At 42.1% G+C, this 23317-nt stretch overlaps 1 protein-coding gene across 3 annotated transcripts; it reads left to right on the top strand.

The window, feature by feature from the left end:
* LOC109837903 (cystathionine beta-lyase, chloroplastic) lies at window positions 170-6401 on the top strand. 3 transcript variants are annotated; one of them, XM_020406286.1, is made up of 12 exons: window positions 170-343; window positions 459-574; window positions 703-773; window positions 920-1011; window positions 1666-1750; window positions 1883-1994; window positions 2719-2815; window positions 2964-3045; window positions 3508-3625; window positions 4767-4874; window positions 4950-5052; window positions 6020-6401. In XM_020406286.1, the coding sequence occupies exons 1-12, from the start codon at window positions 256-258 to the stop codon at window positions 6193-6195; spliced, it is 1248 nt and encodes a 415-aa protein (XP_020261875.1). In that variant the 5' UTR covers window positions 170-255; the 3' UTR covers window positions 6196-6401. The 3 variants fall into 3 exon arrangements, with proteins under 3 accessions (XP_020261875.1, XP_020261876.1, XP_020261874.1); XM_020406287.1 differs by having other exon boundaries at window positions 171-343; window positions 462-574; XM_020406285.1 differs by having other exon boundaries at window positions 171-343; window positions 456-574.

The raw sequence follows: 23317 nt of genomic DNA, 5'->3' as shown, positions 1-23317 counted from the left end.
CGGGCGACACACAAACAGTAGTAGATGCCATATTTGAATGCGGTCATCATCATGAAAAACACGCAGCTGAATTTCTACGACCAACAGTCTTACCACATTAAAATAATATGCATGCTCTCCTAGAAAAACTATTCAAAAGTTGTATGGGGGGTCAAAGTCACCGGTCTATAAGAACCCACCCCTGCCTCCCCTCCACATTACGCTCAACTCCTCAAAGCCGCTAGCTAGATCTGACTTGAATTGCAGTCTGCTAGCATGGACAGGGATCTCAGCACCTCGCCGTTGGCCGAGACCCTGGCGGATTGCTTGGATGACTCTCCTCCTCCTCCTCCTCCTCAACTAGGTTGCCAGTGTTTTTTTTTTTTTTACTTCTTTTTAGGTTTTTGGTGATCGATCATTAGTTTTCAATTAATTTGATCTCCCTTATTGATTAATTTTGGCGATGTTAATTAAAGAAGCAGAACTGAAGAGGAGGGAGCCGAGCATAGCGACGATGTTGACTAATATCGGGAACTCCTTTGATCCCTACGGAGCTCTCAGTACCCCGCTGTATCAAACTTCCACATTTAACCAGGTACCACAATCCGTCCCAGAGTCTTTTTTTTTATTTGTTTTTTTAGCGAAGGAGCCGAGGGTCAAGAACAAATTTATTTGAAAAAAAAAAATTAAAGATAGAAAAACTCACTACCTTTTCTCCAACAGGTATCAGCTACGGAGTATGGACTTTATGCCTACACAAGAGGTGGCAATCCTACACGAGATGTGTTGCAAAGGTCGGTACTACTGTTGGTTCTGTTCCGTATAGATTCTCCAACAAGAGTATATATATATATATATGGATGACTGCTGCAGGGATCTACTTGAAGTTTTCTGTTTCCAACTAATATTAATAATAGTTTGTTTGTGTTCCCATAACCAGTCTCATGGCTAAGCTCGAGAAGGCCGACTCTGCGTTTTGCTTCACTAGCGGGATGTCTGCCTTGACTACCGTCACAAAACTCGTCGAGCCTGGTGAGCTTTTTTTAAGCGCGCCACAGTTTTTAGGTTTTTTAAGGTATTTGTCCCTGAAACCGTCAATCGTTGCGTATTAGGCCCTAGAAATTGCATAGTAATCCCTCAAATCCTATAGGGTCTTGCGACATGGTCCCTCCGTTAGTATACTCATGTTAAAATTCCTAGGATTAACTCCTAACTCAGCATCTGCAATATTTACCAAACTACCCCTCCCTTTAACGTTTTCAAACTTTTGTGGAGCTCATCTGTCAGTTAGGGCTCTTTAATTTCTAGCCATTGGAGAAGAAGAAATCAAGTAGATTTAGATTTTATTTATTTATTTATTTAAGCGGGTATTCGGTTTGAACCTTTAAGAAATTAGTTTGATAACATAGTGGAGGGGTGAAACAATCACTTTACGCACAATCATTGGATTTGACATAATATTCTCTCAAAATATCGTGATTTGACTAGCTTGAAGTACCATTTTTTTTGCAAGACCTAATAGAATTTGAGGGACCCTACAGGGTTTGAGGGACTAATACATAATTTCTAAGATTTGAGGGATAAATATGCAATTACTGAAGATACAAGGGGCTAAAATCTAAAAAAAACCCCAGTTCATTAATTTTACCGCACATCTACTGACAAATCAATGTTTGCTATTTATAGGTCAAGAAATTGTGGTCGGAGACGATATTTATGGCGGTTCTTACCGATTGCTCCAACTGGCCAAGCAGAGAGGAATTGTGGTGAAGTGAGTCTAACGCACGTCCTTTTCTTTTTCTTTTTTTCTTTTCTTTTTTTTTCCCCTCTCACTCATTGATATAAGAAAAACCGCTAATATCTTCAAATTAATTAATTAATTAATTAATTCTAATTCTAACAGACAGGTGAATACGTGTGATCTGAGGGAGGTGGCATCTGCAATCGGGCCTATGACAAGGCTTGTATGGTTGGAAAGTCCAACCAATCCGAGCATTCAAATCACTGACTTAAGGGTAAGAAAAAGAAATGACTGTCGTTAATGCTGATCATGCTCCTTAGCGGTCGTCTGGTTTGCAGCCAGCTCATGAAACGGTGCACCCGGTTGGAACAAAGGAAAAAGGATAAATAGTGCTAATAGTGCAGCGGGCCCAAATTAAAGATATTTGGGCTGTTTCTACGCCTTTATACTTAGGAGGAGGGTAGAGGAGTTAATTCACCGTTTATACTACAGTAATTTACCATGTCACGAACGGTAGTATTCTTTTAGAGCAGTAGATATGGTTTCTAACGGTAAATTCACTGTTTATACTACAGTAATTTATTGTTTATATTATAATTATCAAATCAAATGTACTAAATCTCAGACGTTCAAAATGCGATGCTTAGAAAAAATTAGGGGTCGTACGTGAGTTAAAAATGATGGAAGAGGTTTGGGCCCTACACTTAATATCTCCATGACGCTGACTAAACAGACCCTAGCGCATGTGACAGGAGGGATTGTTTTATAAAAAATGCTAGAGGCACATCCTCTCAAGCACATCCCCAACCACATCCTCTCTATCTACAGTGTAGTGGGTCCCACACTTGATGGGACCCACTGCACTGTAGATAGAGAGGATGTGGTTGGGGATGTGCTTGAGAGGATGTGCCTGTAGCACTCCTCTTGTTTTATTTGCATTAACCCTCCCCAAGGGATAAGTATGTTTTATGTGGCTCTGGCTGTTGCACTATTTTCAGAAAATCGCCGAGATTGCTCATTCACAAGGAGTTCTTGTCATGGTCGATAACAGCATCATGTCCCCAGTACTATGTCGGCCTCTAGAGCTAGGAGCAGGTACGGATATATTCTAAATTTATGTCAATTAATCTTCTCGTCGTTATCGTGAACTTGTTTATTGCTGAAGTGCTGACCCTAGCTCCTACATAGTTAGGCATCTTATACACAGTCTCAAGTTTGTTTCCTGGTTTTCCTTAATTTGTAGATATTGTTATGGAATCAGCTACCAAATTCGTATCTGGGCACAGCGATCTCATGGCAGGCGTCCTCGCCGTGAAAGGGGAAAGGTTAACATCTTTAAATACATTAAATAAAATGTTAAAATATATTTACTTTAGATTACTAAATTATTATTAATATTGATAGTACAATGTCTTAAAAGTATTATTGCACATTAATATAATATATTATATTATAATTATTACATATTATTTTTTGAATAATAATATATTACATTATTTTAATATGTCAATTTGTTAGTGTAATATATTACATATTATTTTTTATAATGATATATTTAATTATTTTAATATGACAATTTGTTAGTGTCATATATTACATAATATTATTAAAATAATAAATTATATATAATATTATATAGTATCATTAAAATATTAGTATATTATTAATATATATATTGTAATAAACGTCACATGTATCGTTTCCCTCTAGTTTTTTAAGTAAACTTGTAAATATTATTTTTTTAGGGTAACAATGTCTAAACCGTTTGCTACTTGACATTCTATCAGCTTAGCAAAAACAATTGCATTTTTACAAACTGCGGAAGGCAATGGATTAGCACCATTTGACTGCTGGCTTTGCTTGCGCGGTCTCAAGACTATGTCTTTGCGTGTGGAGAAGCAACAGGTGCACCATAATCTTGATTTCTGACAGCTCGTATCTCAAGTGATACAGCAATCGCATGATTATTGTTATTTTTTGCATAATGAAATATTTGGTGTTTGAAAGAAACAAGCCCATGAATTTCTACCTGTTATTTGTATTATTTTTCCATCTTTAAATCATTATATTAATTTCATAATGATAAACAACATAAAATTATTTCCTAAACTTTTGATTATAGAGCATGTCGTTGTGAAGAAATTTAAGATTTGTTGGTACTAGACTGTAAGTTAGGTGCTTCGACTCAATTATCTGGCAGCCCTTATCTTGATCCTATAAAGTTTGACTTTCCCAATTAAATTTGGGTTCATTAGAGATTCTGCAAGATTGTTATTGGAACTGTTCCAAGTCATTCTTGTTATTTTTATTGGAAAGAGTTGCCTTTACAAGTCTTTTAGTTTTAGGATTTATCTGCACATTTAATAAGCTGTTCAAGTCAATTAGGATGCTTGGGTATGGTCATTTGTTTTTCTGGACGAGACATGCTGGATTAGAATAAATAATGACTCATCTTATCTGGACGATTTAACTATCATATTAATCTCACTGTGAAACAAGTGCAGCGCGCACACACGCGCACACACAAAAAAAAGGTCAGACCTTTAGGTCATGTACATGCATACTTGAGTTTGAAAGCCCACCAGGGGAGACTTTTATTAACATGGAAACTTGTTAGCGTCATAATATAAGTAACAATAACTGAAAGTGAAAACCTTGGCTACTATCTTTATTTTCTTCTTGACTTGTACATTAGATCGAACACGACTAGGTTTTTAATCTTTTCCTTCAACTTTTGTCACCAACTTTTGTCAAGTAACCAAAAGAATCTTATAAAACCTCTCTTTGTAAATCTTGTGGAATATAGTTCAAATACAATGATAAATATCAGGCAAGAAGCTTTCTTTCGTTATGATTATTTTCATCGAGGGTTTTCTAAATTATTTATAGAGGAAAAGTTATTCAATGGTCTTAGTCGTCTCTTTAGCAATTGAATCAGTTAAATATAGCTTCTCATTTTGGGACTGTATCCTGTAATTCAGTATCCTATTTTTTGAAAGTGTTTAAAATAATTGGAATTGTTCTTCTTGGTTTACTTTCCCGACAGGCTAATGCACAAAAGGTTGCCGAATTCTTATCATCTCACCCAAGGGTGAAGCGAGTTTACTATGTAGGACTTCTTGATCACCCGGGTCACACGCTGCATTATTCTCAGGTACAATTTTGAAACTAATACCAGTAATGTGAACTGTGAATGAGGCTAAGCTTTTTTCCTGTTCCTTTTTTGCAGGCAAAAGGTGCAGGTTCTGTTTTGAGCTTTTTGACTGGATCAGTAGCTCTATCGAAGCACATTGCCAATACCGTAAAATACTTTAGTACAACTGTTAGCTTTGGTAAGTTTACTTTCTCCTCTTTTTCTTTCTTTACATCAAATGATACAAGATCATTATGATTTTAACGCTGTAACGTTTGCTTAAGGAATTTGGCCATTCGCTACTTGCTAGTTATTAAAATAAACACCTTACGGGCCGGGGTTTTTAATTTGTGACTCTCATATTTTGTTTTTTTTTTTTTTTTTTTTTTTTTTTTTTTTTTGATAGCTATTACCTCTGTCGTTTTTCTAGTTGTACTTGTGGACTATGCACGGTGCAGGTTTTTAACAATACGCATTCATCACCTCATGGCCCATAACCATAGTAATATTCCTCAATTTCAATTGAATAATTCTGAGATTATTATCTTAGAACTTTTTTTTTTTTTTTTTTTTTTTTTTTTGATAGCTATTACCTCTGTCGTTTTTCTAGTTGTACTTGTGGACTATGCACGGTGCAGGTTTTTAACAATACGCATTCATCACCTCATGGCCCATAACCATAGTAATATTCCTCAATTTCAATTGAATAATTCTGAGATTATTATCTTAGAACTTATTTCATAAAGTTAGATGGGAGAAAGCACTTGAGATGGTCACTGCGGTCCTGCGGAAGCTGGATATGTACATTTCAGCATTGAGCACGTGAAGTATTAAATACTAACTGTAGTCGACCTACAATTGTACAAACCAGAGTTGCAAATGGGCAGGTTCAGGTTCAGAAAGCCTTCTACAGTTCTCAACCCAAAGAATCTTGGCGTTAACACCAACTTAATGCCAAGAACCTGCTGAGTTGGATTATTGATTTTCGAAGCAGCTTATACCCGTTCATATTCATAGTAAATCATAACATTGTGGGGAAATATTCAAAACGAATTAATTAACTTGTGTAGCTTCAGACTAGCACAGCTGAAAACAAACTGTGCCTTCCTTTTTCAAGGCTAATTATTTTCATGTACATATCTTTTAACAGTTTTACCTGTTTGCAGGGAGTGTTAAGTCACTTATAAGCTTGCCATGCTTCATGTCCCATGCAACCATCCCTGCTCCAATCCGCGAGGCTCGGGGACTGACCGAAGATCTGATTCGCATCTCTGTTGGTATCGAGGATGTGGAAGATCTCATAGCGGATTTGGATTATGCTATCAAATCAGGGCCTCTTTGAAAGCTCTAAATGCTTGCTACACAACTGTTTGAAAGTAATAACTTCTTGTTATTCTTTCAAATCAGGGGCTATTGGACCGTGAGCTTATATTTTGTTTTGTTTCTGAAGGCTTTTTGTTAGTTGTTGTTGTTGTTGTTGCTGTGTGAAGCATGAGTGTCGGCTTGAGTTATGAAGCAATAATCGATTTTCTCGTGTGTTACCTTTAAGTGATCATATTTTCTCCTTCTCCTCTGTTTCGTCTGTTAAGGGGCTGTTCGTTTCGAAAAAAAAAAAGGGGAAATCAAAGAATAGGAAACTTGTCATGGGCCACCAAAAAAACCTGTCACGTCCCGCTTCCCAAAATACCTAGGAATCGGAACGTGAACAAGCCCGCAACGTATTAGATTGAGAAGAAATGTACGCTATCATTTTTTTTCTTTTTTTTCTTCTTAATCCAATACGCTAAGCGTCAAATGCATAAATCTCAATCACAGGTCCCCGATCACAATAACAAGAATATAAAGACAATCCAGAATAAGAAATAAACATATCATCTATGGTGGATCATCCCCGACATAAAATATGGGTCCAACATGACCTTATTACAAAACAGTCCAACTAGAAAATAAGAAATACATAGTCCATAATAAAAAAAATACTAACAAAATAACCAAATCTATCACCAACTAAAGAGAAATACTGTAAAGTGTTCTACCAACTGCTACAGAAAGAAAAACAAGTCTAGGCTTCAGTTTGTTCTTCTACTCTATCGGAAGGACATTCCGGCTGGGCATACAATTGTTTTGAGGTTGTTTGGTTGGTTTAAAAAAGAAGGAAATTATAAAATAGGAGATGAGATGAGATGAGTTGTCACCTTATTATTGGATGATGTGAGTGATTTTTTTAAAAAAATTGTTTTGATGTTGTTTGGTTGGTTAAAAAAATAAGGAAATGAATTGGAGGTATATTATTGGATGATGTTTTGAGGTTGTTTGTGTTTGGTTCATTTTTAAAAATAAGAAAATAGATGAGATGAGATAAGTTGGAGGTATATTATTGGATGATGTGACACATACTTAAGAAAATCAATTTCTTTTTTTTTTAGGAAATGGATGGAAAGTAAGGTTTAATGAGATGAGATGAGTTGTCACAAAAAAAAATAAGAAAATCAATTTCTTGTTTTTTTGGCCGACTTTGTATACACTTTCCGATCACCTCCAATCTCCGTTTTCACCGATTTCTTCTCTGGTGAGTAGCCCTACATGTTGTCTATCACTTTCGATTTGTATCATGCTCTAACTAATTCTCTATCTCTATTGGTAACGTCCGAAACATCGCTTTACAGCAAGCAGTTCGCAGATTACAGCAGCGCTGTGCCGACTTCGCACGCGTTTTCCGACCACCTCCGGTCTGCGTTTTTGTCACCGTCTCCGCCAGTGTGTAGCCCTTTATATTGTCTATCACACGATATTTTCTTTTCACTTGGACTCTTTATCTACACCTCATTATATTCATTTGAATATCGCACGTCGCAATAACACTCTAAGTTGTTATTTTAGCCATTGATTCCGCAAAACCCGTCGTAACACCGTGCAACCACCCCGACGACCTTCGCTACAGTTGACGTCGTACCCAAGGAAAGATCCCCATATTCTTTGACTCGTCTTTGCTTTTTTAGATATATTGTTCATTAAGTACGTGCATGTAGGCGTATAAAACTGCTTATAGGTCCCTTAACACAGCTCGATACGGTGATTCGACAAACCAACGAACCATCGGGCGATATATCCAAGCATGATCGTTAGACCACAATACCGAAGCCAAGTGACACACGACGAAGCGGATTAATGAGGCGACGAGGTTAACGAACCGCACGCAAACAACGAAATACATCCAATCGCGTGCCCAATCAAGCTAACGGGTCGATGAATCAACGAGTCATCCAACCGTAGAGTCCACCACATCAAACAAGATCGGGAGCGGACTCGAACTCGAACACCAAAGCGGATTTACTGCCAAATCAGGATCCGGACTGCGAAATTAGATACAGATCAACAATGAAGTTCGGATAAACCGCGAAACCGGAAAATGGGCGAAAAAGCAAACACCTGGAGGGCTCGGCCAAAACCGAGGTTGGATTTTTGGTTGAACTTTAGAGGCGAAACTCTGCTGGATTGAGAGCTAAACTTCGGAGTTTTGGAGCTTTGAAGACTCGGACTTTTCAGATTTGGTTCTTGGCGATCATCCACGTCAAATAAGGTAGGAGTTCGAGAGAGATCAGATCTGAGATCCACACGGTCATCCTCTGGATCAAAACTTGGTTTTTTGATCCCGAGAAGAGTATCAATTTCCCTTGGTCGATTTTGATTACTTAGGGCTATTATTTCCTTGGTGAAATAATCCCCTCGGTTGTTATTTCCTTCGTGAAATAACACCCGTCATACCGTGTAGATCCGACCGGATCAAGATCGCGTGGTGGTCCACGGATTAACCCCGGCGCAGGCAAAGAACCCACACAAGCAAGAGACCGCAAAATAGGATCTTGTGATTTGTTCCACAAAAGGAAAGTTGTAATCTTTTAAGATTTTCTTTTGATTTTGTTGTAACCGGATCTTATAAAAAGACCGGATCTTTTGTAACCGATAAACTGTTGCTCAAGAAAACAATGACATCAATGAAAACAATTTTTCCTGCGAACAATCTGGCGACCACAGTGGGAGGAAAGAAGCCGCCACCAACCCGCCAAGTATGAAGGCCGAAGTCTGAAGCGGCGATTCAGGCTAAGGAACAATCATTGCAGCCTTCAACGTAAGTTCAACCTCCGGCGAACCAACCTAAATCACCGGTAATTCTAGTAGCTACTCCGGGAGATCCCGCAGAATCATCTCGAAGAAGAAGGTCAGTTTTGGAGTGCCTTGGTCCACTTCCCGATGAGGAATGCAAAGCTCCAGTTCAAGAACGTTTTGGCCCGATAAAGAAGCCCCGAACGACTCAACATGCTGGGAGTCGCCGCCACCTTCAACATGACAAGGAGTTCATGGCAGCTACGCGCACCAATTTGCGTATTGAAGTCTAGGAGCCCGCTGAGAACTCACGCCCACAAAGGCATGTTTCAAGGCGCGTGACTCTTGAAAGCCCAAAGAAGGCAGTTCGCCCTCAGAAGGAAACATTGTCGTCTGATAATGATGACGTTATACCTGAGAAGTCGTGCCAACACACGATAGGTTACTCTGACCTTCAAGCCGACGAGTTGTACTATCGTGTTGGGAGTACGAGTAAAACCAGGAAAAGGAGTCCTCGAGAACTAGAAACTCAATGCCCCTGTTCCAAACTCATTCGGGCAGTATTATCTGAGTGCAACTGCATCAAGACTGTCCCCGAAAGAATTTCGGTTTTCGAAAGGCTTAGTACCAAAACGCCAAAACCAAGGCCTAGGCGTTTCTGACAAAGAAGAACGGTAGTTGAAGATGGAGAATTTTTTAGGGTCACCACTAATATGACCAGCAAAGGGACATCGACACAGGATAATCCCGAGTCGATTCAGAAAGCACCCCGGCGTGTAACCCGTCTGCAGTCTGGAGCCATCATACGAGCAACTTATGGTAGGATTCGGATAAGATTACCTTCAGAAGATGAAGAATCGGATGCCTGCTCTGCGGTCGCATCAGATAATATAGTATCCAGCGATGGACAACCCCGCGAGTCACTTATGATAAGTGCGAAACAAGTGGCCAAGATGCTCGAAGAAGCCATGGCTAAACAACAAGAGAGCTTCAAGTTCGAAATGCAGATGGCCATGCAGAATATAAGAGAAATACATGACCAACAAATCCAAGCACTGACAAACCAGCAAGGCGAACCAAGTCGTCGTAACCAGGTTAATCAGGAAGATGAGGACACAGGTGCGAATGAAGCTCATAATACCAATAATCCTCCCATCAATGCAGGGGGTGGTAACGAGAATGCTAACGAAAACACAAGTGAAAGTTTGAAGATTAAAAACCTCGAGAGTAAAATCAATACGTTAATTTCCGCTCAAGAGATGAAGAAGACGGGCATTCCTTGTCCATACCCAAGAGAATGGGAAACAATCCCGTATCCGGCGAAGTTCAATCTAATTAACTTCACGCCGTTTGATGGGAAGGCTTCACCCACTCAGCATTTGATTTACTTCAAATCACACCTAGGGGTTATCTCTGGTAATGAGCCTCTGATGGTACGGTCGTTCGTTGGTACTCTTCGTGGAGCCGCCTTCGATTGGTATCGCCGCCTCAAGCCAGGAAGTGTGAATAGCTGGGACGAAATGGAGACTAAATTCCTCACCAACTTCTTCGAGAGATATCCATCGGGTCGTTGCTTGATGAGAAACAAAAAGACGGGGAATTGGTTGATACCTTCGTCAAAAGGTTCCGGAACAAGGCGATGAACTGTCGGGACCCGATCACTGAGGAGTTCATTCTCCAGACTTGCCACAACAACCTCGCATTGGACGTGTTGGAAGCAATGGGGACAGCACCGTCCAAAACATGGAAGGATTTGAAAGTCCGAGGAGAGCAGGCCGAGCGATTCCTCAGAAGGAAGAAGGCGGAAAGAGGCCAACAGGCGACGAATGCTCCACAGCAGAATTTCGTCCCACGAGGGAAAGGTAAGGCACATGCTAATGCAGTTGATGCTAATCAAACTTTCCAATTGCAACCTCAGCAACAGCAGCAGCAACGAGCACCACAACAATCGCAGTCGCAATGGCAACAACGGCCTCAGAAGCAGAAATCTTCAGAGCCAAGATTTCCTAAAGTGTACTCCTTCAAAGATGACGAAGTTCCCGGCATCTTTAAGTACTTGTTGGAAAATAACAAAATCCAGCTACCGTCGATCGTGGATCAAGAAGGGGCTAGCAAAGTGACGGATCCAAAATATTGCGCATACCAAGAGTGGTCCATCACCCTACAAAGTCATGCTACCATCTCAAGGATAAAATCCAGGCGTTAATTGATGTAGGCGTCATAACCCCGAAGCCGCCCAAGAATGTCGGAGCAAATGCAGTATCAATTAGCTTTGGATCAGTGCCCACAGCATGGTTTGAACCAGAACGCATCACCAAAGTAGGAATGAAGATAGTGAATGACGACCCATATGGACAACGCCAAAAAGGACTTGTGCCACACACAGCCCCAAACGGCGAAATCCTCTGGGTCCATCCTGATCTTATTGAAGACGATCAATGGACGATTTCCTCGACCAGAAAGGGTAAAGGTAAGTCCTGCAATGCTACCTCCGCGATCTTCAAAGAGGATGGTAATGAAGCTCCTACCTTCCCGCTCTCCGAAGAAGAACAAGAAGTCTTTGCCACTAGAAGCGGGAATCAGTATCACTTCAATTATTCATCACCTAGTGATCAGTTAGCTGAGCAGGGGGTGACTAAGCTGGGACCAGCCAGAACTCTCACGGAGCTGGGCGTAATTACGACTCCTAGACCGGTTGAAGAAGCTCAACGACAGCCGGTTAATAAACAGAAAGAAAAGAAGCCCCAGGAGGTTCAGAATCCGAAGCAGTCTCGTTTCAATCGTCCGATTGGAAGAGATAAACCGGAAAGCTCGAACACTCCGCACATCTTCGATATTATGGCTCAACTAGCTAACATTCCAGCACGGATAATATTGTATGAGTTGCTACGGTTGTCTAAAGAAACCAGGGAAGCCTTGCAAGAAGCCTTGGCCAATTCAGAAGTGTTCCTTACTCAGATCAAGCCGGTACCTGAAGAGCCAGAACCGTTAATTCAACACTGCAATATAGCGGCTAAAAACCTTCCCTGCATTACCTTCACCAAAGAGGATATGCAGACGAAGAATTCGAACCATGATCGACCCCTATATTTCATTGGGTACATTGGCTCCAGCAAAGTCAACCAAACCCAAGTGGATCCGGGTTCCGCTGTGAGTATTATGTCGCTTCGCTTGATGCATAGCCTCGACATTCCAGTTAGTAAGTTGGCGTCCACAAACACTGTTATCTATGGATTCAATACTAGCGGGTCAAGACCCTTGGGTAAGATCCGAATAAAATGTCAAATAGGTGATTTGAAGACGGAAGTCACATGTTATGTGATTGATGCCGAGACTTCATATATCTTACTATTGGGTCGACCTTGGATCCATAGTAACGTTATAATCCCCTCCACTCTCCAACAGTGTTTGAAATATGTCGACACTGATAATAAGGTTAGGACGGTGGTCGCAGATAAGTAACCATTTAAAGGGTTTGAGAATTATTTCACTGATTCTCTCCTTTATGGTAACGAATCCGATACTGAATCATCGGCCCATGGCACGGACAACGGAGAAGAAGCTGATACCGAAGCCGGACTTGATTACAATGGAGGTTTTGTTTTAAATGATATTGTACCCTTGGTAATCAATCTTGACGATGAACAATCGTCAGATGGCTGTTGTAACTGGCAACTTGCCAATAATAAAATAAATGACAATTTAGAGTACTCACTGTCTCTTGATGATGTAATAACGGGATTGTATAATAATCCCGATTTATATGCGACGCTTCGATCATCCTATATAGCAAAGAAACGTCTCCAGCATTCTTTCGGAACAACCCTGGTCATCCCTACCAAAATAGGAGGCGAAAGAGAAGTGATTTACGGTAAAGGAGAGGGTTTTCCATTACCAGATCATTTCTTAAGGGAAGATGAGAATGATGATAAACCTAGTCTGTATTTATCTAAGTATAGTCCGGAAGCGCGCAAGCTCATGGAAAAACAGGGATATGATTTCACACTCGGAGAAGGTTTATACTTCGATCGAGGTCCCCGTATTCCAGCCAAAGCGGCATATGTACCGAAAGGGAAACCGGATGATTATTATAAATTCAGACGAGGATTAGGGTATGTCTCTTCTTCAGAAGATGAATGTTGCTGGTTAATCAATAACCAATCATCTGAGCAATACAAAGATGGGTACCTGTCAGATTCCTCGGAATGGGATTCTGATACAAGTCTGGGGGAAGTATTCAAAGCCCTAATGACGAACATGGCTACAGCTGATCCGTCCACAATGGAGAACGATGATCAAATGCCAACATGGGAAGACCCATGGGTTCATCACCTGAACATGCAGTATGGTGATAGGTTTGAACAAAGAGAACCCCCCACTGAAGATAAAATAGTCCAAATTAACATGGGCGACGAGGCCAACCCAAAGCCTATATTCATCAGCGATAGTCTTCCTTCAAATGAGAAGGAGGAATTAATTGCTCTCATCAGGGAATATATTAACGTCTTCGCTTGGAACTATGAAGTCATGCCAGGGCTCGACCCCAATGTGGCAATGCACCGCCTCGATATCAAGTCGGATGCCAAACCTGTCAAACAACAGAAATCGATCAAAGGACAAGCGATTTGTGATCTTTTGGCGGCAAACCCGACAACGGATATGGCAGAAGTATATGATAACTTGCCGGATAAAACCCACGAGGTTATGATAGTCAACCAAGTCCGTGGAGAGTATGAAGTCAGGAACCAAGACCTGATCCCGTACCACCAGGAGGCCATCAAAATGGCAGATTCTTTTGAAGAATTCTTTATTGAATACATCCCTCGTCTCCAGAATGCTTATGCGGATGCACTGGCAGCACTAGCGGTATCACTTGCGCAGCCTCCCGAAACTGAACTATTAGTCACAGTAAGGACGCATCAACTCTGCATACCCATATACAATATGGATATTGAAGAGGAAGATGATAGAAACATAAGCGCCAAGGAGGTGAATTCAACTCAAATTGGGTCTGAGTCCCGAGATTGGCGTTTTCCTATCGTTGACTACGTCCAATATGGTATTTTGCCAGAGGATGTAAAAGAAAGGGAATCAATCCGCCGAAGAGAACCAAGATTCTTCTATAATACCGAGACCCATACATTATACCGTCGAGGGTACGATGGTATGTTACTCCGATGCCTTTCGAACAAAGAAACAGAATAAGTTCTTAAGGAAGCACACGAAGGAGAATGTGGTGCGCATCAGCCCGGTCCCAAACTGTATGATCGCATCAGGAGAATGGGATATTTTTGGCCAACAATGGTTCGTGATGCAATCGAATACGCCCGAGAATGTCATGCCTGTCAAGTACATGCAAATTATATGCACCAACCACCAGAGCATTTACACACGTCAACCACGTCTTGGCCATTCGAGACATGGGGGATGGACATTGTCGGTCCTATTTTTTCCCCTTCAGTCAAAGGTGATCGATTCATTCTCGCAATCACGGATTACTTTTCAAAGTGGGCTGAAGCAATTCCGCTCGGAGAAGTGAAGACGAACAACGTCATCAATTTCATCAAACATCATGTCATATACCGACACGGCGTGCCAAGACGGATCATTCATGACAACGGTCCACAGTTCATAAGCAACGCCTTCGTCATGTTTTGTGACAAGTTCAAAATTCAAGATATTTCGTCAACAGCTTATTATCCCGCCTCGAATGGATTAGCTGAGGCTTTTAACAAGACGATCATTAAGATCCTGTCAAAGCTCGTGAAGACCAATAAACGAGATTGGGATAATAAACTCGGTGAAGCACTCTGAGCTTATCGCACCACCATACGCACACCTACAGGAGCTACCCCATATTCGTTGGTATACGGATGTGAAGCTGTGCTACCATTGGAAATCCAAATCCCATCCCTTCGGATCGCTCTCGCAACTGAGATGACGACAGAAGAACAACATCAGAAACGTCTCGAAGAACTCAAAATGTTAGATGAAAGGCGCTTGGAAGCTTAACAACACATTGAGTTTTATCAAGCCAGAATATCTAGGGCTTTTAACAAAAGAGTCCGACAGAGAAGCTTCAAGGAAGGAGATCTGGTCCTCGCTACTCACCGACCGATAATCCTCAACTCCAAGAAGAAAGGTAAATTTAAACCCAAATGGGAAGGACCGTTTGTGATAGACACAGTCTACTCAAACGGCGCATATCGCCTGATTATTCAAGAAGGCGCTAGACAATTAATGCCAATAAATGGGAAGTTCCTGAAAAAGTACTATCCCTAGTACATTCAGGATAACCCATTTACCGGGAAGTTCCTTGAAGAATATTACACTTAATATTCTAGAGGATAACCCAAAATTATTTTCACCACCAAAATCCCTCACTGATCAATTTCAATTGACAGTGAGTCCACCAAAAGTGTCTTTCTGGCCCAAACCACCAGCAAATTCCCCTCTTGACTCTTTCCATGAACAGGAGGTCACTTTCAGTTCAGAGTCCTCTTTCGATAAACAAAAGAACTCCCTTCTTTTTCTCTTTGGTTAAGCCTTCTCATGGTTATAACCGAAGTTAAAATTTCACTTCAATAAACGAGAAACTCATCTTCAGATTAGATAACCAATCCTATAAAAGGTAAGTTTATCTAGATCTTCCAGATTCTCGGAGTGGAGATCCCACTTCTAGTTTCTTTTGCGCTGGAAATAGAATATAAAATTCTTCTTTTTCAGAATCAAGGAATAGAATATAAAATTCTTCCTTCCTTGTATTCGGGTTTTCCTTCACCCTAAAAGAAGACCGGAAAATAGAATATAAAATTCTTCCTTTCCCACACCAACCTTTTCTAAGAATTTGTCAATCTAGGATTCATCCTAGGAAGTTTATCCCGAATCCTAAGCAGGGATAAGTCTGCGCCTAACACGCACTGCCGGTTTAGTCTTTCTCCATAGAAAAAGACACCAGAGTTCGATCCTGGGGTATCCTATCCTGAAACCTAAGCAGGGATTTGACCGTAAAAAGGACACCCGCCCACATATTCAACATTGTGGCAGGTTGTTATTAATAACACCAAAATTCATGCCTTACACGCATGGGGAATTTTATCCTGAATCCTAAGAAAGGATGTGCCGACGCCTAACACGCGTCGCCGGGTTAGTCTTCAACTGGCCAAGAAGATACCAGAACTTGATTCTGGGGACTGTTATCCCGAAGCCTAAGTAGGGATAAGTCAGCATCTAATACACGTTGCCGGGTAGCCTATTCCCGTAACAATGGCAAAGTCTACATATTCGAAGTCATAGCACAAAGTCTCAGAGAATTCACTCTCTTAGCACAACGTTACATGTGGAACGGATTTAGACAATCCGCATGCTAGCCCGACTCAAACGGTAGTCGGTAAAGGCTAATCAAATCCGTTGAAGGCTGGGGGTTAGCCAAAAATCCGAAAGTCAACGCCTAACACGTGTTGCCGGGTAACCTATTTCCGTAACAAATGGTAAAGCCTATGTATTCGACATCATAGCACAAAGTCTCAGAGAATTCACTCTCTTAGCACAACGTCACATGCGGAACGAACTTAAACAATCCGCATGCTAGCCCGACTCAAACGGTAGTCGATAAAGGCTAATCAAATCCGTTGAAGGCTGGGGGTTAGCCAAAAACCCCAAAGTCAACGCCTAACAGAATGAGAAATCATAATAAAGATAAAGATAAAACCATTTCCACTAAGAGGATCAAAAGTTAAAATATTCAGTAAATGAAATCATACATCAAGCCCATGGCTAAAAATCTGCTGACTAAACTTAGACAGCTTCTCATCATAAGCTTGCCTAAGCTCATCCTGCAATTCAGCTCTGATGGACTCTTCAGTGGTGGCTAAAGTCTTCACAGCAATCTCCTCCGTCTCGGCCAGCTTCTGCTTCAAGGATTTCAACTCCTCAGATAAGGCAGTGTGGGCTTGCTGATCCTGTACCTTCATCATTTGAAGGATACTCAAAGTCTCCTCTTCTTCACGAAGTCCTCTTTGGAACTGTTCTATCTTGGTCTTGCAAGAGGCAATAGAAAAGTCAAGATCGTCAAGTGAATATGATCTAACAGCAAGGTTGGCCTCAACTCGGTCTACTCGATCCCGCTGCACCTGAATCTCGGACTCAGCAAAAGCTCGAGTATCGCGCCATGTCTGTAAGCGAGTATCCAAATTAGCAGCAATGAATGAAGAGGCACCTGCATCCCGGAGCTCACGTAACATCTGAAGCTCGTGCTCCAGGCAATCAAGGTCATCAATTATAGCCTTCGCCAGATCCGGATATCCTGCATCCCTTATTGAATTTATTCTGGGATCAAGGAAAGGCTTAAATTGGTGAAGGAAAAGTCCGCCGTGGAAGAGTTTGCTAATCATAGTATTCACGAAGGAGAAGAAGGAGCGGACTTCTATACAGATGACGATCTTCTCAGGATCGTTGTCCGATAACAACTCCTTCACGAGGACATGAAGCCGAGAAGAAAGCCCTACACAAAAGGGGGAAATCCGTCAAAAGCCTTGATGAGGAAATAAATGACATTTCTCAGTTGCTTAATTTATACCTCCTTCCCCTTGAGTCACTGGGGGTAGTGGAGGTGTAACCACTGTTGATGTATCAGCTGATGCAGTTGGTCTCACAGCCGGCTCAACAGGATCAGTCTCGACAAAAGCTTCTGTCAAACACAAAATGGAATTCTCAGATTCATCACATTATAGCTGCATTAGTCAAAAAATGGCTAGTCCTATAATTAACCTGAGAAGAGGCATGTACCTTCAAAAGGACCATCCTCGGGATTCTTGGGGAGTGTAGACTCAGGAAACATATCTTCAGGCAATCGGTCATTAATCTGAGGAGAGCCATATATGAAGTGGAGCATAGGAGTATCCACAAGCAAACCTTCCTCGTCGAAATCATCAGTCGAAAAATCTGACACAAGAAAATATAAATGCGAAAGAAGAATAAAGAGACTACGACCAATGGAAATGAGTTACCTCCTACGGATGTGTTAGCCCCTCTACTCCCAAGGTCCACGTTTGCCCCCTACAATTGATCTAAAAGAGCAAGAAGCATAAAGACAATTAAGGGAGGCACGAATTCTGAATCGTTCAACTCCTTTGTTTGCCATCTAAAGGGTATATTGTCAATGGTAGATGTACCTGGATTCGCTGAATCGGGTCCTACATTGATAGTCTCCCTAATGTCGGCAGCTTCTGCAGGCTTTTCTACCTGGTGTGATAAGTCAGGCTCACCAGAAAATACAAAATCACGAGGAGCAGGATCAATACTCATCTCGTCTTCCCCACGCTCTCCTATATAGAGATGGAAAAGCATGAGCCCAAAGTTCTGAATGATCAAGAGGATGGTCTATAGGTTAGATGTTACCTCCGTCGCTAGCGGGATCATCACCAGCCAAATCCATCTCAGATGCTCGCGGATCTGCACGCGGCTTGTGGGCTAGTCTCTTCCGCCTAGCAGCTGGGACAACAATCGAAGGTCTCGCCTGAGTAAAAGGGCGGAATTCTTCTTCCTTGTCAGCCACTGTCCCTAAAACATCAAACAGTTGTCAAGATTAATAACTCTGGAAGACAGAGGGAAAAGATCGATGATTAACCTCGCTCGAAATATTCCTCGTAATCTTCAGGATCTCCGCCTGAGACCTCTTCAGCAGAATTGAAGGTATTTTTTCCTTCTTCGTCAATTTAACGAGTCTTGCTCCGCGTCCTCTATGACCGAGCATTTTCCCGAATCACACGAGAATCGGGCCACTAACTCTGCAATCGGCTTCACAGGGACGGGTTTGTTAGCTGCTAACAACCACCTGCAGCTTAAGAATGTGAGCTTTAATTGACGCTCAGCACTCGGGAGACTGAACTTAGCACCAGTACAGCCCGTCACGGTCCACAGCCATGCCCGGAGACCGTCCACCAAACCGCCATGAGTCCGAAGCTGCTGACGCGGGTTCCCGACATAAAGCTGATCATAACCAAACTGGCGAGCAAATCGACAGGGTAGATATGGCTCTATGAAACACTGTTTCCTCACCCGGAAGGTCAGATAACCCGGCCTAATGTTCATTAGCCAATTAAAGCAGCCGATATCTAAATGAGTTCGATGCCCCCTCGGCCTCTCCTCATCAGTCAAACACTCGCCATATTGGCTAAAGAACTGCGGGAAGTAAGTGGAAAATACCCAACACTTGTCGACCTGTAGCTGCTTCCTGACTTTAAGGAATCCTCGCCCCTCCCACTTGCTATTCTCAAACAACTGTAGTAGGGGAACAGAGCGGTCTGTGGTGTTAGGTACCGACATCATATCAGAATGGTGAAGGACGAACCAAGCCATCAAATAAGTGTATGGAAGCTCCACCTTAATAAGAGGAATCCGAGCCGACGGTACACCTTCTTTCTGTGTGAAAGCACTAGAAATCTGTCGAAGCCCTCGATGAATGTTAGCTACCATCACCGGAAGAAGAGAAAGTTCCTTCTTGTAGGCAAGCTGAACAGATTCCTGAACAAGTATGATGCGAACTGCTTCAGGCTCACATTTGCTTTGGTCCTCTTCGCTAGGGGCTTAGACTGCGCCAAAGCAATGTGGTAATGACAAGTGAGATCCCATAAGGTCTCGTAGCGGTCGGGCATGCGATCCTTCAGCTGACTCAACTCATGGTTGGAGGGAAAGTACTCCTGGTATAACATATGTCCCATGGGCAAACCAGAAATCTTGTGCATCTCATGGAGAGCCAAGCCCAACTCTCCGTGCCTAGTCAGAAAAGTGTTCGAATCCGGGTTATAGAGCTCGTACAAAGCGAAGAAATGTTTAGCGTTGAAGGGTAAACTATACATGGTGGAACGAATAGCTGCATATAGACCACAAACGTGCAACTCCTCGCTCCATCGGCTTAAGATGTAGTTCGTCATACGAGTCCACCAAAGCTTGTCTGAAGAATGGACCCAGCCATAGAATCTATGGCGCAACAAGCAGCGAGGCGATTCTTCAAAGTAGAAGCAGAAGCAAGAAACTCGTTACGCAGCGGTGTATCCAACCCCAATACTCCAGGACGCAATCCAATGATATGACTCCTGCTCGAACCAGGAGCTGCCTGATGAGTAATATAGCCACAGTGAACGCTCTCATGCTCCTCCGTCAAACGCCACGACATCTCCCTTGTCACGGCCTGACACCTGAGCTCAGTCAATGAGCGGTGACGAGAAATTTTAGGCAAATATAGAAAACCCTCATCATCTTTATGAAGCCACTACTCGGCATCAATAAACACTGCATCAGGATCTTTAACAGAGTCACCGAATAAAAAGTCAGTCTTCCTGAGAGGCTGAACAGAGCTGGTATCCTTCACGAAAGGCGCATCAGTAATCAACTGTCGAAGAACTCGATGTCCACCTTCCTTCACCACTTGGGCAACCTCTGTCAACGTGCCCGAAGCAAACTGAGGAGTAAGTGGAATAGGTGAAAAATCATCGGAGGTCGAATAATACTCGTCACGACGCCCGTACACTGCATGAGATGAGAATGAAAACAAGCAATTAAGCTTTTGTTAGTCTCAGTTATAAAAGGAAGTTGAACTCATCTTACGAGTGGGTAAGATAGAGTCACTGCCTTATAAAGGGTGAGACGATTTGGCCACATTATGCATTCATAAGATAGGGTATATCAACAATATATCCCTGCCTTATAAGACACAATGCAGCTTCAAAGCGCCCCCTTTATTTTGAGATATGGTTTTGACCAAGCAAAACCCATCTTTTAAAGCGTCAATCCTCACCAAGGAGAATCAAGGCTCTTCCCAATTGTCTCACCAAGGAGAACAAAACTGGGAAAAAGGATTAATCTACAAATTTCGAAATACGCAAAAAAAAGAGCTCACCAGTGTACGAGGGAAGCACGCCATCACCGGACACAGTAGGGGATTGACCTCTCGGGATATGCGACATGGTGATCTGCAAAATAAATCAGGGGATCAGATAAAAAAAATTCAGTTAGGGTGACAAACTCTAACCCTAAAATTTTACCCCCTATTTATTGCATTTAAACCCCTCAGATCTCCAAATTCTACCCCCTGAAATATGAGCTCGGGGTGTCAAATCACAACCCTAACCCTCATATACAATCCCACAAATTCATATACTGAATTAAACATGAACTATGCCAAAATTATGGAAGATTTACCTGAGGAGAAGCTCGAGAATCCAACAAAAATCAAATCTTGAAGGAGGCTCGAACCACGTGCTCGAGGGGCCTGAGAGAAAATTTTATATGGAGATTTTGAGGGATTTCTCAGTCTAAGATCAAAAGGAAAGATAGATCTAAGACAAATTTGAAGGTTTGAAGGAGAAAGGATGCACGAGGGAAGAGAAAACTCCAAAAAGGTGGAGAGGGGGGGCGGCCCTAAAGAGAGGAAAAAGAAAGTCTTTTATAGTGTTGAACCAGCTTTGAACCGGACCAGACCAGACTGAACCGGATCAGACCAAGTTGAACCAGACCAGACCGGGCTAAATCAATTCAAAGGAGGCTGAACCAGGCCAAACCAGGCTGAACCAGACCAAACCAGGATGAATTAGTCTGAACCAGACTGAACCAGTCTTGAACCAGGTTGAACCAGTCTTGAACCAGGTTGAACCAGTTCTGAACAAGTTTGAACCAGATTTGAACCAAAATTCAAATTGGAGCTGAACCGAGTATCGAAACGACTTCAAATCGACCGATGGTTCAGTCCCTTATTTATTCATTCCTCTCCCACACATTCGGAAGGGTCAGAAGATTTTTTGAGCCTAATTACTGCCTTTTTTGGGTCATTATCAGGCCGGTTCAACTCATTCGGACATGAAAAATACTCCGAAAAGTATACGAGTATAAACTGCTTCTTAGTACTCCAATAAGGTATACGAGCATAAACTATTCCCTATTTTTGTTGAGAAGTTTCTGGGGAGTATTTTTCTAAAAATATTCTTAAGGATAACTCAACAACACACCGAAAAGTATAAGAGTATAAACTGCTTCTCAAGACTCCAGCAGACGTATGAGTATAAACTGTGTCAAACGCCGGACAACGCGTTGCAAATGAAGACTCAACGCCAACAATCGATGGTCGGTTCTATGTTGAAACAGCAAACACGAGCTAAAGATCAGAAAATCAGGAATTGACTTCAAGTTCAAAATTCTGACAACGGTCAGACAATAAATGTAGCACCGGAACCCTTGCAGACATTCGACAAAGCACCGAATAGCCTGGAGGATTAAAAGAATCAAGAATAGAAGTCATTCCAAGGTCCCGTTACACTGACTGAAGGTTGGGACAATCATATCCAAAGTATTCCAGACTCTTCTATAAAAGAATGAGGCTGAAATACTTTGGAGGGGGTATCTGTAGGCGTATAAAACTGCTTATAGGTCCTTTAACACAGCTCAGCACGGTGATTCGACAAACCAACGAACCATCGGGCGATATATCCAAGCATGATAATTAGACCACAATACCGAAGCCAAGTGACATGCGACGAAGCGGATTAACGAGGCGACGAGGTTAATGAACCGCACGCAAACAACGGAATACATCCAATCGCGTGCCCAATCAAGCTAACGGGTCGATGATTCAACGAGTCATCCAACCGTAGAGTCCACCACATCAAACAAGATCGGGAGCGGACTCGAACTCGAACACCAAAGCGGATTTACTGCCAAATCAGGATCCGGACTGCCAAATCAGAATCCACATCAACAATAAAACCTCTTGGTGGCTCGGTGGCCGAGCCACCTAGGTGGCTCACCGAGCCACCTCTTGGTGGCTCGGTGGCCGAGCCACCTAGGTGGCCGAGCCCAGATCTGGGCCTAGATCTGAGCCCAGATCTGGTTTGAGGTGCCTGTAAATAGACTTGAAGGCTCATTGTTTAAGAGGTTGGATTTTTGGTTGAACTTTGGAGGTGAAACTCTGCTGGATTGAGAGCTAAACTTCGGAGTTTTGGAGCTTTGAAGACTCGGACTTTTCAGATTTAGTTCTTGGCGATCATCCACGTCAAATAAGGTAGGAGTTCGAGAGAGATCAGATCTGAGATCCACACGGTCATCCTCTGGATCAAAACTTGGTTTTTTGATCCCGAGAAGAGTATCGATTTCGCTTGGTCGATTTCGATTACTTAGGGCTTTATTTTCTTGGTGAAATAATCCCCTCGGCTGTTATTTTCTTCGTGAAATAACACCCGTCATACCGTGTAGATCCGACCGGATCAAAATCGCATGGTGGTCCACGGATTAACCCCGGCGCATGCAAAGAACCCACACAAGCAAGAGACCGCAAAACAGGATCTTGTGATTTGTTTTAGAAAAGGAAA

The sequence above is a fragment of the Asparagus officinalis genome, chromosome 4, assembly GCF_001876935.1.
Source record: "Asparagus officinalis chromosome 4, Aspof.V1, whole genome shotgun sequence".
Taxonomy (NCBI): Eukaryota; Viridiplantae; Streptophyta; class Magnoliopsida; order Asparagales; family Asparagaceae; genus Asparagus; species Asparagus officinalis.
Note: the sequence above shows the minus strand (reverse complement) of the source record. Positions and strands in the feature narration are given on the sequence as shown.

Bases quoted from the DNA above. Each gene is read 5' to 3' on its own strand.
- LOC109837903 (XM_020406285.1), top strand. From the start codon at position 256: ATGGACAGGGATCTCAGCACCTCGCCGTTGGCCGAGACCCTGGCGGAT. The intron at 774-919 runs GTCGGTACTACT...TCCCATAACCAG, and splicing joins ACACGAGATGTGTTGCAAAG to TCTCATGGCTAAGCTCGAGA. The intron at 1,012-1,665 runs GTGAGCTTTTTT...TGCTATTTATAG, and splicing joins CACAAAACTCGTCGAGCCTG to GTCAAGAAATTGTGGTCGGA.